The following is a 15878-nucleotide window of genomic DNA, read 5'->3' as shown; positions in this document are numbered from 1 at the left end:
AAGAATTATAATAGTTTCTAAACTTAGAAGTAATGGAAGAAATTGTAAAGCAGATAAAAATCGACAGACTCAATTATATAAAAATATCAAACTGTTTGCAGCAAATATGATAGACAAAGGGGGAAAGGGCATGTTCTCATGCTGTTGGTTGGGAGTATAATTGGTACAGTCCTTTCTGGAGAACAGTGTGATAATAAGTATCAAGAGCCTTAAAGATCCTCTCCTTTGACTCAACAATTTCTCCTCTGGGAGTCTAGCCTTTGAAAATTGCCAGGAATTTAGACAGTTGTTATATGCAAAGCTGGTTACTTTAGCTTTAAAAAAAAATAAGAAAAATTGGAGATAATCCAGTAATAATAATGTCTACTGGTGAGAGGAGAGTTAAATTGTGTTTTTAAATAAATGAATTATTCACTACTATAAGCAAACATAGGTATAATTCTAAATCATAGGATTGCTGTAATTAACCGTGACATTTCCTTTATATTTCAGTCCTGTTTTGCCTCAGTTAGGAAAATAAATTATAATTCTTCCACGTTTGCAAAAAGCCAAATTCAATACTAACTAAAGAATAGTATGATTATTGGGCCATCTTTGAGCTTTTCTTTTGTACTGTGCAAAAAATCGTTAAAACCAATAATCTAGCACATTTCAGTTCAGTTCAGTTGCTTACTCCTTGGAAGGAAAGTTATGACCAACCTAGACAGCATGTTAAAAAGCAGAGACATTACTTTGCCAACAAAGGTCCGTGTAGTCAAGACTACGGTTTTTCCAGTAGTTATGTATGGATGTGAGAGTTGGACTGTAAAGAAAGCTGAGTGCTGAAGAATTGATGCTTTTGAACTGTGGTGTTGGAGAAGACTCTTGAGAGTCCCTTGGACTGCAAGGAGATTCAGCCAGTCCATCCTAAAGGAGATTAGTCCTGGGTGTTCACTGGAAGGACTGATGTTGAAGCTGAAACTCCAATATTTTGGCCACCTGATGTGAAGAGCTGACTCATTTGAAAAGACCCTGATGCTGGGAAAGATTGAGGGCAGGAGGAGAAGGGGACAACAGAGGATGAGATGGTTGGATGGCATCACCGACTTGATGGACATGGGTCTGGGGGGACTCTGGGAGTTGGTGATGGACAGGGCGGCCTGGCGTGCTGCAGTTCATGGGGTTGCAAAGAGTCGGAGACAACTGAGCGACTGAACTGAACAGAAATGTGCTAGATTATTGGTTTTTATTTAACACATTTATAAGATGCCTATTGTGTGTATGGCATTGTGCCCAGTGTATTTCATGACTGTTCGTTTATTTCTAGTGTCACCTTAAGAGCAGGCAGTGTCCTTGTCCCCATTTTACAGGAGAGGAGCCAGGGTCCCAGAAAGCTTTAGCTACTTACCTGAGGTCCTCTAGAGGCAGAAGCAGAGCTGCTTGCACCCCAGACCTGAGAGATCCCAAAGCCTGTGGCTGAGTATCTGTCTACTCAGGAGCCGATCCTGCTTTGTGTAGAAAGAACAAGTGACTTTTTTTTTTTTTTTTTTTAAGATTTAGTCATTCATTTATGGATGTGCTGGGTCTTCCTCGCAGCGAGCAGAAGCTTCTCTCTGGTTGCGGCGCACGGGCTTCTCCTCTGATGGCCTCTGTTGTTGTGGAGCGCAGGCTGTGGCTGTGTGAGCTTCAGTACTTGATGCTTCTGGGCCCAGCAGTTGGGCCTGTGGGCTCTGCAGTGCTGGCTCCGTAGCTGTGGCGCATAGGCTTAGTTGCCCGCATCGGGTGGGCTCTTCCTGAAGCAGGGATTGAACCCAATTAGGGTTAGGGTTAGGCAGGCAGATTCTTTTTTTGTAATGTGTTTGTTTTTAATTGGAAGATAATTGCTTCACAGTATTTTATTGGTTTCTACCATACATCAACATGAGTCAGCCATAGGTATACACGTGTCCCCTCCCTCTTGAACCTCCCTTCCACCCCATCCCCTCCCTTTCCGCCCTTTTGGTTGTCACAGAGCACCAGATTTGAGCTCCCTGCATCATACAGCACATTTCCACTGGCCATCTAAGTTTGCATATGGTATTGTATATGTCGCAATTCTACTCTCTCAGTTCATTCCACCCTGCCCGTCCCCTTCTTTGTCCAGAAGTCTGTTCTCTCTACTGTTCATGGGGTTCTCTATGCTGTTCATGGGGTTCTCTATGTCTCTTCATGGGGTTCTCTATGTCTGCATCTCCAGGAAGCCCACAAGTGACTTGCAAAAGCAGTTTTAATTGGGTTTGACTGTTACTGCACCCCTGTTCCCCGTGCTGTCCCATCACGGTGGCTTCTGTCACCCAGCTAGCCCTGTTCTTGTAGCTTGAGGTCCTCATCTCCCCACCACAAAACACTGATCCCAAAGATCAAGAGGCCCTCTCCTGGTCTGTAAGTATCTGTGTGACCCCCAAGTTGTTCCTCAGCATTCTCACAGCCCCCCACCTCTACAGAACAGTAATGTGCAGGTTCCATGTTTGTGAACGGGGGGAAGGCTGTGAAAAAGCAGCGCACACCACCTGATTCTTACTCACTCTTTCTCTTCTGGAATGGAGAGGACACTAACCATAGAAGCGTTTCTTTTTTATTCTTTTTCCTGGAACTCTCTCATTGTTTATTCACCAATCAATATCTCTTTAGGACTTACTACGTTAGGCATTTTGAGAAGATGGAACTGAAATAAATGCACATTTTCCTCTTTCATGATACCCTTTGTCCCCATTTTCAGGTGGAAAGGAACTTATAGCTCTTCCTTTATTCACTGTAACGACTTAACACAGAAGGATGATCCAAACATACATAGTAAAGGTATAAAGGACACACATTGTATTTTTTAAATTTTGTTGTTCAGGCGCTCAGTCATGTCCAACTCTTTGTGACTCCATGGACTGCAGCACGTCTGGCTTCCCTGTCCTTTACCATCTCTCGGAACTTGCTCAAACTCATGTCCATTGAGTCCGTGATGCCATCCAACCATCTCACCTCTGTTATCCCCTTCTCCTGCCCTCAATCTGTTCCAGCATCAGGGTCTTTTCTAATGAGTCAGCTCTTCACATCAGGTGGCCAAAGTATTGGAGCTTCAGCATCGGTCCTTCCAATGAATATTCAGAACTGATTTTATTTAAGACCGACTGGTTGGATCTCCTTGCAGTCCAAGGGACTCTCAAGAGTCTTATCCAACACCACAGTTCAAAAGCATCAATTCTTTGGCGCATAGCCTTCTCAATGGTTATGGTCTTTTTTAAAATAGGGGCCCGATTTCTTCTTTGGCTCAAGTTAAAAAAAAAAAAAGATGTAATTTTTAAGAGCTCTGGAGCAAAAGCAGAATGAAGATGTTGAAGTCAGATGTACTTGGATTTCAATATTGTTTCTACCCCTGCCTATGTGGGTGAATTAGTTTACCATTCAAGATTTAGCCACTGCATCTCTAAAATGTGAATGGGAACGCCTACTTTGTAGAGTGGTTGCGTAAGACTAATGGGATATTGCATGTAAAAACCTAACACAGTGCCCCACACTTTCTACACATTCATAGCGGCGTTTCGTACCGGCTTCCGTGAAGTCTTACAGAAGCCTTGCTGCAGTTTGTTTTCCAGTTTCTCCTCTTTGTCATTCTTTTTTTCCCCCCATCATTGATGCTTTCGAAACAGGGAAAAGGGGCAAAAGAATGAGGTTGTTTTCATTCATGATTTCATAATACTTTTTTTTTTTTTTTTAAAGAAAACTGTATGTCTTTGCTAAAGAACAAGATATAATTTGTCTTTCCAAATTTCTGTCAGCACGGGTTTCTCACCCTCAGCACGATTGACATTTGGTCTGGATGACTCTAATTGGGTGGGGGGTAGGGGTGGGCATCCTGCCTGTGTACTGGGGATATTTAGCAGCGTCCCTGGCCTGTCGCAAGTAGATACCAGTTTCTACTTCTGCCCCCTGTGGGGAAAAATGAAAACAGGCAGCGCAGAGCTAGAGAAGTTCACCCGAGAAAGGCAGGTATTATAACAGACAGAGATGGCCTATTTGGGGACTTTGGTGTTTGTAAGCTGGGCAGTCAGGCTGATAACCTCTGGTATAAAGATAAAACTTGGCAAACTCAATGTCTTTTTGCTTTTTACTTGGAATGATGGGAAATAATTGTCCTTGTAATAGTATATTGTCATATCAGATATTTTATCCATTGAATATTTTCAGCTTTTTGCACATATTGATCTGATTATATACATTTGAGAATAAAATATATTTTCTTCTTTTTAAACAGTATGCAAGCATTGAAAAAAATGGTGAATTTTTCATGTCTCCCAATGACTTCGTCACCCGATATTTGAACATTTTTGGAGAAAGCCAGCCTAATCCAAAGACTGTGGAACTTTTAAGTGGTGTGGTGGATCAGACTAAAGATGGGTATGTTTGTTTTTGATTACCTCATTTAGTTTTTGTTTTGTGTGAAACAGCTTTCTGTCTCTTTAATGATTAGGAAGCCAGTGTCCTACATTTTTTCTCCTTATTATAATTAATGCATTATTTTAGAAATGATGCCCTAAACAGTTCCTTCAGTGTTCTCATCCCAGTTGGGGATTCTATATCTGGATTTCTTGACATAGTTTAAACAACTATATATAATTATATATATATATAATTATATATATAATATATATAAATATATATATATATATTATAATTTCACAGCTATTGTAGTTGAGTGGTGTGAAGATGTGCTTGAGTGTGTGTCGTATATTTTAAGTTTTAAGGTAACTGTAAAAATTATAACATAGGTCTGTGAACATAACTTTTCTATAATCTTTCTGCTCAAGGAACTTTTAAATGTCCCATATGTTTAAATGCTATAAATCTGACAGACAGAATAATGATTCCAAATCCCCAAGAAAGGCATTCTGCCCAAGTGGGAAGAGAAACATGGAACCACCTAAAATTAAATAGGACACTTTGCAAAAATGCCTTTGGTTTTTTTTTTTTTTTCCTTTTACCAATATTTTCTGTTTACATTTTTAAAAAGTGAGTCATCCTTAAGTTGTGTAAGAATGCAGTTGATTTTTACCATAAGTGCAGAATTTTGGGCTCCAAAATATTGGTAATATGAGCCCCAATATTCCCTAATAACCAAATATAATCCGTCAGAACTAGCCTTTTCTGTGTAAACTGTAGTGAACCCAGCTGTCTGCCCTCGCCACTTGCCAGCACTCCCTTCTGATAGATTAGATACCGGCCTTTCTGGGGTGTTCTTCTGTTCTGAACTTTCTCTTTTGGTCCTGTGTCTGTTTTTTCATATGCATGGGTTTGAGGTACAACCAAAGAAAACTCCCTGATGTACTGTGAATGCTCTCAGTTTTACCCGTACTTCTCCTTACTTGCTTATACATCTGTAGTTCCATCGTGCATGAAGGCAGCTCCCGCTAAAGTGAAAGTCTTGCAGATGGGAAGCAAGTGGGAAGGAAATTGGCAATTATACTTCCTGTCATATGCTGGCAGATTGCTAGATTATACCTTCTCTGTTCCAGTGGTGGCTACGTGTGTTTTCCACAACCTGTGTAATCCCTCCCAAGGTGGGATTCTTTGCTTTGGAGGAAAATATCATTTAGGAGCAGGCGTTTCTTCCCTCACAGGGCCTATCTGTGGAGGTACAGGGAGAGAGGTGGAGGTATATTTCACACTAGCCCATTCAGGCTAAACGGCTGCACAGAACTTAGCTTTATTCTAGCAAACATATTGGTGGTGGGCGGGGGTAGGGGGGCTGCAGATTGGATTGCTTCCACATCTTCTGTGCTTATAAGGTGCAGAAGAAATGTGACCAAGTTCACATGCAGTATGAATTAGCTGTCTCAATGTTTAAGATCAATTTTTTTTTCTTACTTGATAAAAAATTTTATAAGCTATAGAAAATGAAAAGAATTCAGTGAATGTCTAATAGATACCCTTCATCTGGATTGATTGATAACATTTTTAAAACCTGTGTGCCTTTTTAAAATTAGTTTTAACACACATATACTCTTTACACATCACACACGTAATTTCCTCTTTTGGCTGGACCAGTTAACTATAAATTGCAGACATCAAGATGCTTCAGTGTTTAACTTTGAATACGAGCATTCTTCTTAACCATTATCATACTTAGGAAGATTAACAATCATGTGAAATATCTAATATCCAGTAGATTAGCAATCATGTGAAATATCTAATATCCAGTCTATTTTAAATATGCCAGAACTCTCCACTCACCTCTCCCCCACCTCAAATGCTTTATTATAGCCTTTTGTTTTTCAAATCCAGCATCTAATCAGGTTTCCTGTATTACATTTAGTTGCTGTATATCTTCTAATCTAGGACAGATCCTTGCCTTTTTTTTTTTTTTAACCACTGATCAAGTTTAGTGATTTTTTACTTAAAAAAATCAAACCACCGTTAAAAAAAAAAGAGGCAAATAAACCTGATTTTCCAATCATTTGAAAAGCATAGTGCTTATTTGTCCAAAACAGACTCAAACTTAAATGCTATCATTATCATCTCTAAACTTCTGCAATAAAATTAGCATTTATATGTACACATATATACATTTTTTTAAATATATAAAATAGAACTGTATCTTGCAGTTAACAGGAGAAAGAACAACACATCCTTGTTTTTTATTCTATCATGACTTCGAACCCAGGCCCAGTTATTTTGTTGAAAGTCCCTCATTCTGGACTTGTCTGGTTGCTTCCTTATGACTTGGATTCATGATCAATTTTGGGGTGCAGGTTAGGAGAGATCCTACCATCTTGTCCAGCATTGATGATACTCAGTTTGATCACTTGGTTCAGATGGTGTCCACCTGATATTTCCATTCTACAGAACCACTTTGGGTTTGTAATTAGGAAATAGGCGCTTGCAGAACATGGGGATGTCCTGTTTCTCAGCAGCCTTCGCCCAGTAGTTTAGGCATGCGTGGTGACCCTTTTCTGGGTCAGGCTTATATCCATAGTGATGCTTTTCTGGATCAGTCATTACATCCATGGCAACCCTTATGTGGACCAGGCATTACATCCATGGTGACCCTTTTCTGGATCAGGCTTATATCCATAATGATGCTTTTGTGGATCAGGCATTACATCCATGGTGACCCGTTTCTGGATGAGGCATGACATTGGTGTTTGAAAAAACAGTGGTTTTTCTGACTCTTTATTTCTCATTTATTGTCTAGAATTCTTTGGTAAGGAAAAACTTTCACCCCTCCACGCCCTTTTCTTTCTCTGTTAATTTTTGTATCACTGTAAACTCATGGATTTATTTACATTGAACTCAATGTATTAGAATCTATTACTAAATTCTCTGATTGTTCAGATTGTTCCAGTGTGGTCAGTGTGAGTCCCTTCAAGCTGGCTCCTGTACCCTCAGCCTTTGAGTGTTCCTTGCTTTTGGTAAATAAGGTGTACCTGGCTGGCTTTGGATTTGTCCTGCCCTTGTCCAGGAGATCTTTTCTCAAAGAAAGGCCCAGGTTCCTCCTGGTTGGGACTGGTGCTTGGTTACATGAAGCTGGGCACTAACTCATTGCTCCTGGACTGTTCCTGCCTCCCTGACATTTCAGTGGAAAGAGCTGGGAAATATACTTAAAAACAAACAAACAAAAAAAAAATCAAAAGTTCATAATGATAGTTCCTATTTAAATTTAACCTTACAGGAATTTCCCTTCTTTTCTGTTTGTATCTTTTTAGGGGAACATTTTGATTCCTAGTTACACAAATATTTTTACAGTCATTAATTTTATGTGACTGTAGTATCTGCTAATGTACTTGGCTTCCTTTTCATCCCACCCCTATTAACACACTGGCTTTTCCTATTTCTTTTTACATATACTCTTCAAAAAATATAACCTTGATTTCATTACATGCCAACAATGTAACATATGTTTTACATATATAATGTAACATAACATGTATTTTCTCATGCGCTTATAACAAATTCTTGGCTTTCTCTCCCTAGTTTCCCAGATGAGAACTAAGGGATCAAGTAATTTGCTGCCTAAAGGTACCCAGGCCTGTCTGGCTGTAGTCCTGGGCCTTCCCACTGGTTCAGAGCGGCCTTTTCTCTCATCATCTCACAATTCTCTTTAACTTGACACATTCTTTCTGATTTTGTATTATCTTAAATGTTAGCATTTTACTGTGACAAGGAAAATATTTGATAGTCTCAATCCTTTACCCTATGACTAATTTTTTCTTTTCTTCTCCTTTCTTCCTTTTCAGTGTTAACAGTGACTAGTTCAGTTTCAATAGGGAAAACAACCACCCATAATCATCTCAGCTTGCCACAGTATTTTGTATTTTTCAGTATATTCTGTGACTTATACTGCATCAACATTTTTCAAAATTTGAATTCATTTTTAATTCTCTTTTATAATCTTTCTGCCTTTATCAGTTTTCATATTTCTATATACTGTTCATATGAACAGTTTTAGATAGCTTCATCATTTTCTATTAGATTAATAGACCATACTTTATGAAATCATGCCCTTACAGAGTTATTTCAGTTTCTCCTTTTCTATAATAGATACTACTAGAGTGAATATATTCATGTAGGTGGCATTTCCCCCTTCTGTTTAATTTGTTGTTCAATCGCTAAGTCATGTTGGACTCTTTGCTACTTCATGAACTGCAGCACGCCAGGCCTCCCTGTCCTTCGCTATCTCCTGGAGTTTGCTCAAACTCATGTCCATTGAGTCAGTGATGCCATCCAACCATCTCATCTTCTGTCGCCCCCTTCTCCTCTTACCCTCAATCTTTCACAGCATCAGGGTCTTTTCCAATGAATGGTCTCTTCACATTAGTTTGCCAAAGTATTGGAGCTTCAGCTTCAGCACCAGTCCTTCCAATGACTATTCATGGTTGATTTCCTTTAGGATTGACTGGTGATCGCCTTGCTATCCAAGGGACTCTTCAACACAGTAGTTCAGAAGCATCAATTCTTCAGCGCTCAGCTTTCTTTATAGTCCAACTCTCACATCCATACATGACTACTGGAAAAACCATAACTTTGACTATACAGACCTTTGTTGGCAAAGTGATATCTCTGCTTTTCAATACACCGTCTAGGTTTGTTATAGCTTTTCTTCCAAGGAGCAGGCGTCTTTTAATCTCGTGGCTGTAGTCACCATCTGCATTGATTATGGAGCCCAAGAAAATGAAATCTGACACTGTTTCCATATTTTCCCCATCTGTTGGCCATGAAGCTGATGGTACCAGATGCCGTGATCTTCGTTTTTTGAATGTTGAGTTTTAAGCCAGCTTTTTCACTCTCCTCTTTCACCTTTATCAAGAAGCTCTTTTAGTTCCTCTTTGCTTTCTGCCATTAATGTGGTATCTGTTTAATTACTTCCTTAGATTTAATAGAGGGATTCCTGGGTCTAAGGGTAGGAATATTTTATAGCTCACTGTAATATGTATTGTTACAGTTCTTTCCAAAAGGACTGAACTGAACAGGAACTTGTCTGGTATTTAAGCTGATTGAGGTCGTAGCATAGGACCAGTGTTCAAGGCCCATTCATATGTGCCCGCGCCATTTTCCCTAACCCTAACCCCAGCACACAGCTGCTGCTGCTGCTGCCAAGTTGCTTCAGTCGTGTCCGACTCTGTGCGACCCCATAGACAGCAGCCCACCAGGCTCCCCCGTCCCTGGGATTCTCCAGGCAAGAACACTGGAGTGGGTTGCCACTTCCTTCTCTAATGCATGAAAGTGAAAAGTGAAAGTGAAGTCACTCAGTTGTGTCCAACTCCTAGCGACCCCATGGACTGCAGCCCACCAGCCTCCTCCGTCCATGGGATTTTCCAGGCAAGAGTACTGGAGTGGGTGCCATTGCCTTCTCCCCCAGCACACAGCTAGTCCACAGTATTTACTTCACAAAGAGATCTAATCATAGGTCCCTTCTCAATGTAAAGTGGTGAATGCCTGCTTTCCCCATTCCTTTCCCTTTCTTTAGAATCATAGCACAAGTCACACATCATCCTCCTAAATCAAGTACTATTCCTTGAAAAAATTACACGACAGAAGCTCCACGGTGGCCCACAGAGCGCAGCACACACACAGAACAGCACGGGAACGCTGAAGGGGGTGCCGTTCCTCTAGCCTGACTCTTTTGGGGTCTGATGACCTAGCTTGACTGACCTGAGGGAATATTAGTGCATAACTTTATTGAAATTTAGAAAGCTGTTTATAGATGTACAACTTTAGGATTTAAAAATAATGACAGCTGTGGTGGTCCAGATGTCATGATAACGTGAAACACCCCTTTTTAGTTAATTATTGGTCCTCTAGCTGTGGTTTCTTGAGTCCAAGCGCCAGGCTCTGCACATTTTACCACCTCCAGTGTCTAGTCCACTATCTGGCCTCCATGTCACATCGATTTGTTGACTCAACTTAGGCAACTCTACTAATATTTTTGCCCCCTCTTGGGAAATGGAAGATCTAGTTCAAATCCTAGGTTACTCATTGTTGGAAGCTGACATACGGCCCCCTGAAGATATGAAGATAGCAGTCCCAGAGTTTGGAAATGTGATGTTTTGGGAAAAGTGTCTTTGCAGATGTGGCTAAATTGGGGCTGTTGAGGAGATGACCCTGGATTACCTGTGCTTTAAATGCCATCACAAGCATCCACATGAGAGGCAGAGCGAGGTGACACAACACTTGCAGAGGCATGTGGCATTGTGACCACAGAGGCTGAGATCGCAGTGGAAGGGCCACAGCCAGGGGCCATCTGGGGCCACCAGGAGATGGGGGAGGCAAGGAGTGGTTCTTCCCTGTGGAACCTCCCTTTGGATGGAGACTGGCTTTGCTGACACCTTGATTTCAGATATCTGGTCTCCAGGACTGTGATGGAGAAATTCCTGCTGTGCTAAGCCACCCCTTTGTGGTCATTGGTGTAGCAGCCCTGGGAAATGAGTCCCCTTACAGAGCTATTTTCTTTGGGGAATTAGAAGGCCTGTTGTTGTTCAGTCGCTAAGTTGTGTCCGACTCTCTGCAGCTCGATGAAGTGCAGCATGCCAGGTGTCTCTGTCCTTCACCATCTCTGTGAGTTTGCTCAGACTCATGTCCATTGAGTCTGTGATGCTATCCAACCATCTCATCTTCTGTCGTCCCCTTCTCCTCCTGCCTTCTGTCTTTCCCAGCATCAGGGTCTTTTCCAATGAGTCAGCTCTCCACATCAGGTGGCCAAAGTATTGGATCTTCAGCATCAGTCCTTCCAATGAATATTCAGGATTTCCTTTACTATTGACTGGTTTGACTTCCTTGCAGTCCAAGGGACTCTCGAGTCTTCTCCAGCACCACAGTTTGAAAGCATCAGTTCTTTGGTGCTCAGCCTTCTTTATGGTCCAACTCTCACATTGCTACATGACTACTGGAAAAACCATAGCTTTGACTATATGGACCTTTGTCGGCAAAGTAATGTCTCTGCTTTTTAATAATGTCTAGGTTTGTCATAGCTTTTCTTCCAAGGAGAAAGTGTCTTTTAATTTCATGGCTGTAGTCACCATCTGCAGTGATTTTGGAGCCCAAGAAAAGAAAGTCTGTCACTGCTTCCATTGTTTCCCCATCTATTTGCCACGAAGTGATGGGACTGGATGCCATGATCTTCGTTTTTTGTATGTTGAGTTTTAAGCCAACTTTTTCACTCTCTCTTTTCACTTTTATCAAGAGGCTCTTTGGTTCCTCTTTGCTTTCTGCCATTAGAATGATATCATCTCCATGTCTGAGGTTGTTGATATTTGTCCTGGCAATCTTGATTCCAGCTTGTGAGTCATCCAGCTTGGCGTTTTGCATGACGTACTCTGCATGTAAATTAAATAAGCAGACAATATAAATAAGCTGTGACAATATACAGCTTTGATGTACTCCTTTCCCAATTACAAGGCGTAAAGAATTTTTTACATTGTTCGCCTAGCTATCTCCTAAGAGCAAGGGGAAAAATAGTGTTTGTGTCCCTTCGAGCTTGGCAAACATATTTCTAGATGTGGTTTGTGAGCTGAAGTCTCATTAGAGAGGCCCGGGACTTAAATGCCATTGCATTTACCTGGCATCGCTTGGGAAGAGGAAGCATTGCCCAAAGAAGCTGGAGGTGTGGGCTGCTTGGCCTCTTGGGCTCAGGATGCCATTGGCCATTACAGGTCTGACCCCATCAGTGGGGGTGGGAACTGGACTGCACTGGTATCTAACTGGTTTGCTAGGATCAAGCATGAATTTACTGTGTATTTTTTGTCTCAGGTGTGGAGACTCTTTATTCTCCATGAGAGAACAGAAGTTGGCTTTTTCTTTTGAAAGCAGCAGCGTCAGAAATCTTGATTTCCTTTTTCCCCCTCCTTGGATATTTTAATTATGAAAAATTTGAATCATACAAAAAAGTGAAATCCTGATTTCCTCATGACAAGCTGATGCGTCCAGCGTAACACCTTGTTAGCCCCCTGTTCTATTGAAACAAAATGATAATATAGTCGGCATCCACAAATGAGTCTTTTTTTCTTCAGAGTATAGTCGGTCAGTCCTGGGACAATTCCCATTTTGAGGCATGAGGAATTAGGGTGTCAAAGGAGAAAAGATAAAAAAGGAAATCTTGTGTTTTAAAACGTGGCTATATTAATAAAGTGTGTTCTCTGTGTCTCCCACGTTCACTGTTTATCCTTCTGAGAAGGGGGAGAAAAGGCCTTTTAAATACTTCACAAGGTGAAGGAGGATATAATAATGTTGTTGATGATAAAATCATTTTTATATACCTGTTTTCACTTTGTGAGGCTGTTGCGATGAAATCCAGGCCCTGGCCACATGCTGAGAGTTAATGAGGTTGACAATTGGCAATGCTTAAAGAGTATTAGGGTAATGTATTTAAACATACAGCAGTTCACAGCCTGAAATGTTCATCGTCTGTCAAATAGAATCCATAATCAATATGAGGAGGTCTTTCCATTTACTAATGAGGATAGTTGTCTGCACTACTCAGGTGGACACAGATTTTAGATAAATACCCGGAATTCATAAGCTGTAGAATTAAGCAAAGGCATCTCTTTAATTAAGGGAAAAAAAAGGTAATAATCAACAGCAGTCACCTGAGAAGCTTAAATTTTCTTCTTAGTCATCAGACTCCCAAATTAATCCACCAAAACAAAAAGCCTCATTAGCAGCTCTCGTTGAATCTGTGTTATTTTTTCTTTCTCTCAAGGTGTCTGATTAACCCCCTTTCTTTTTGCATTACTCACTTTGTGTTAATATTTGATGTCTGAAGTCATGGGGGTGGGTGGTGCGTGCAATGTGGTGGCTAGACGCTGTCTGCGCAGAGTAAATTAGAAAGAATTCTTGAAAAGGTTTGCATTATGTCGCAGGTATATTAGCAAGCCTTTAGGAGTGTCAGGTGCCTGGGTTGTTTTTCTTCTTAATTCCAGAAAGGATTGATTAGAGATGAGGTGCTGATTTCACTCCTCATTCATATGTAGGGTTAGCCCTCCTCCTCTTCCCCCTTCTACTTACCAAGCCTGGCCCTCTTTTGCAGAGTTTTGCTGTCAAAGGAAGGTGAGAAATGGGGCTATAGCTGGAGGGGGAAGGTAGGTGAAAGAGAGGGTCTTTTTAAAGTGGGTAGAGAACAGCATAATGCATGCTGATGGAAATGACTACAGTGAGTGGAGTATTGACAATGTCAGAGAGAAAAGGGAAATTCTGGTACGTTCTGAGAGGGCGGTGGCCTCTTTGGATAACATGGAAAGTTCATTTAGGATAGCTGTTCTCAGAGTGTGGTCGGTAGACCCCTTGGGGGTCTCTGAGGCCTTTTATAAGGAGTCCATGAAGTCCGAACTGTTGACATAAAAATGCTAAGACATTATCTGCCTTTTTTGTGTGTGTTGTACTTTAACTGATGGTTTTCAAAGCGAGTTTATAGAACTGCTGGTTGGCACCAACTCAGCAGCAACACCAGACCCAACAGTACAGGCGGTCATTGTCTTGTTCAACACCAATAGTTCACAATAAGGTAGTAACGATGATGCCAATTTTGCTTCAGAATGCCTTTGAAGAAGAAGTAAAGTTACTGACTTTCTATGAAATCTCACCTTTGAATAGGTATCATTTACAAATTCGAGTGACCGAGGGGGAAGCATGTGTCAAGACTGCCGGGCACTGGCCTGTGACACTTGTCAGAAGAGAAGCAACTCAGGCGCTTGCTGAGCTAGTCATTTGTTTTCAAAGGAGAACTTTTTGAGAGAAAATTTTCACCTGACAGCCTTCTGATACTTAAAGCCTTTTCTGATGTAGCTAGTGGTGATGATAATAATGTGGTGTTTTAACATCGTGTAACGAAATGTGTCCACGTTTGGAAGATCTGCAGTAGCTTAGGGAAACATCTTTTCCCTGTTAACCAGTACATGGTGTTAGGAAATCCTGAGTCAAACTTCTAGTCAAAGTGCAGACAGACCCGTGGATTTTAATGTAACAGAGTGGGAACAGGTCATTGATACAGTTTCAGATTCCATATTGCAACTAATCTTTAAGAAAGTAGCCCTTGTTGGGATTTGATGTATCACGGAACATCCACAGGTGTTACTAACACAGGGACCCCAGTCTGCTGCTCTATGATGACCTGCAGGGGGGGTGAGGGGAGGGGAGGGAGGCTCGAGGAGGAGGGGGATGGATGTATAATTACGGTTGATTTGACTTGTACACAGGGACCAATACAACATTGGAAAAATTTTAAAATAATTTGAAAAAAGCTGTTAAAATGCTCCTTCCTTTGCTAACTATGAATCTGTATAAAGCTGAAGTCCTTCATATCCTTCAACCTAAACAACATATTACAGCATTTTGAATGCAGCTGTCTTCCGTGAAATCTGATATTTAAGAGATTTGCAAAGACATAATACTACTTTTTTCTCACTATGTTTTGTGTTTTATTTATTTTTCATATAAATGTGATTTCTATTACCATGTAATAGGTTTATTCACTTTGCAATGAATTAACATTTTTAAAATGTATCAGTTTTAATTTCTCACACAGTAAATATGATAGGTACAAGATATGATAGGTACAGAAAAATAAAAGCCCTTTGGAATCCTCAGTAATTCCTAAGCACGCAAAGGGCTCCTGAGACTTGAAAGTGTGAAAAGTGCTGAGCTAGAAAAGTGGAAGGTAAGGTATCACAATGGGGCAGATGTGTTGTGTAGATGTGGTGGGATTTCGGGGAAATTTCCTCCTGATCTTGGTTTTTCTCTGGGAGGTAGGTAAGAAGAAGGATGCAGGTGAAGTATTGACAGTTTGAGGAGAGAGGAGAATATATTAATAGTAACTATTTATTAAGAACTGAATGTGTAAGGAAATGTCGCATGACTGCTGCACTGGACGCACTTGAGGATCCACCCATGGGCTTGTGGTCTTGAAATTCACAGTGAGACCACCTAGTGTGGCTGTTTGTTTTCTGGCTTCTGAGTTCGGTGGCACAGAGGCAGACAGGGAGCCAGAGGTGTTGGCTATAACCAGGGTTGCAGGCTTGGCCATTGAATAACTCAGAGTAGGAGATAACAGCAGGGAGGTGAGGGGCATGTAGGGGAGTAATTATAATGTTCAACTATGGATTTAATCTGGATAAAGGGGCAAAGGACACGGAGTAGGAAGCAGTGAGAAAAGGGGGTAGGTTTAATGAATTGTTGATTTCAGTGTGGTTGACGATTGTTGAAGTTGTGATATAGGAGAGAGTGACCAGGAAAACTGGAAGATAGTGGCCAAAATGTGAGATGCATGAAATTGAGAATAAGGAGGTGTTGCAGTTATTGGTCCTGGCAGAAGTCTGGAGTCTGACCATGGGACTGAGTGACTGAGAGTAAGTGAAGAAAAGATCGTCGGAAGAGGCAAGTTC

At 41.0% G+C, this 15878-nt stretch overlaps 1 protein-coding gene across 3 annotated transcripts in view; it reads left to right on the top strand.

The window, feature by feature from the left end:
• Positions 1 to 15878, top strand: part of SLC25A13 (solute carrier family 25 member 13) — a 229505-nt gene that overhangs the window by 40961 nt on the left and 172666 nt on the right. For 2 of the 3 annotated variants that reach the window (XM_024990984.2, XM_024990983.2), the window contains exon 3: positions 4265 to 4407. In XM_024990984.2, the coding sequence (XP_024846752.1) occupies positions 4265 to 4407 (143 nt within the window). Of the gene's footprint in view, positions 1 to 4264; positions 4408 to 15878 lie in introns of those variants that run through there. The other variant, XM_010804017.3, reaches the window with a different exon arrangement.

The sequence above is a fragment of the Bos taurus genome, chromosome 4 (assembly GCF_002263795.3).
Source record: "Bos taurus isolate L1 Dominette 01449 registration number 42190680 breed Hereford chromosome 4, ARS-UCD2.0, whole genome shotgun sequence".
Taxonomy (NCBI): Eukaryota; Metazoa; Chordata; class Mammalia; order Artiodactyla; family Bovidae; genus Bos; species Bos taurus.
This window is presented reverse-complemented; position numbering and strand designations above follow the sequence as displayed.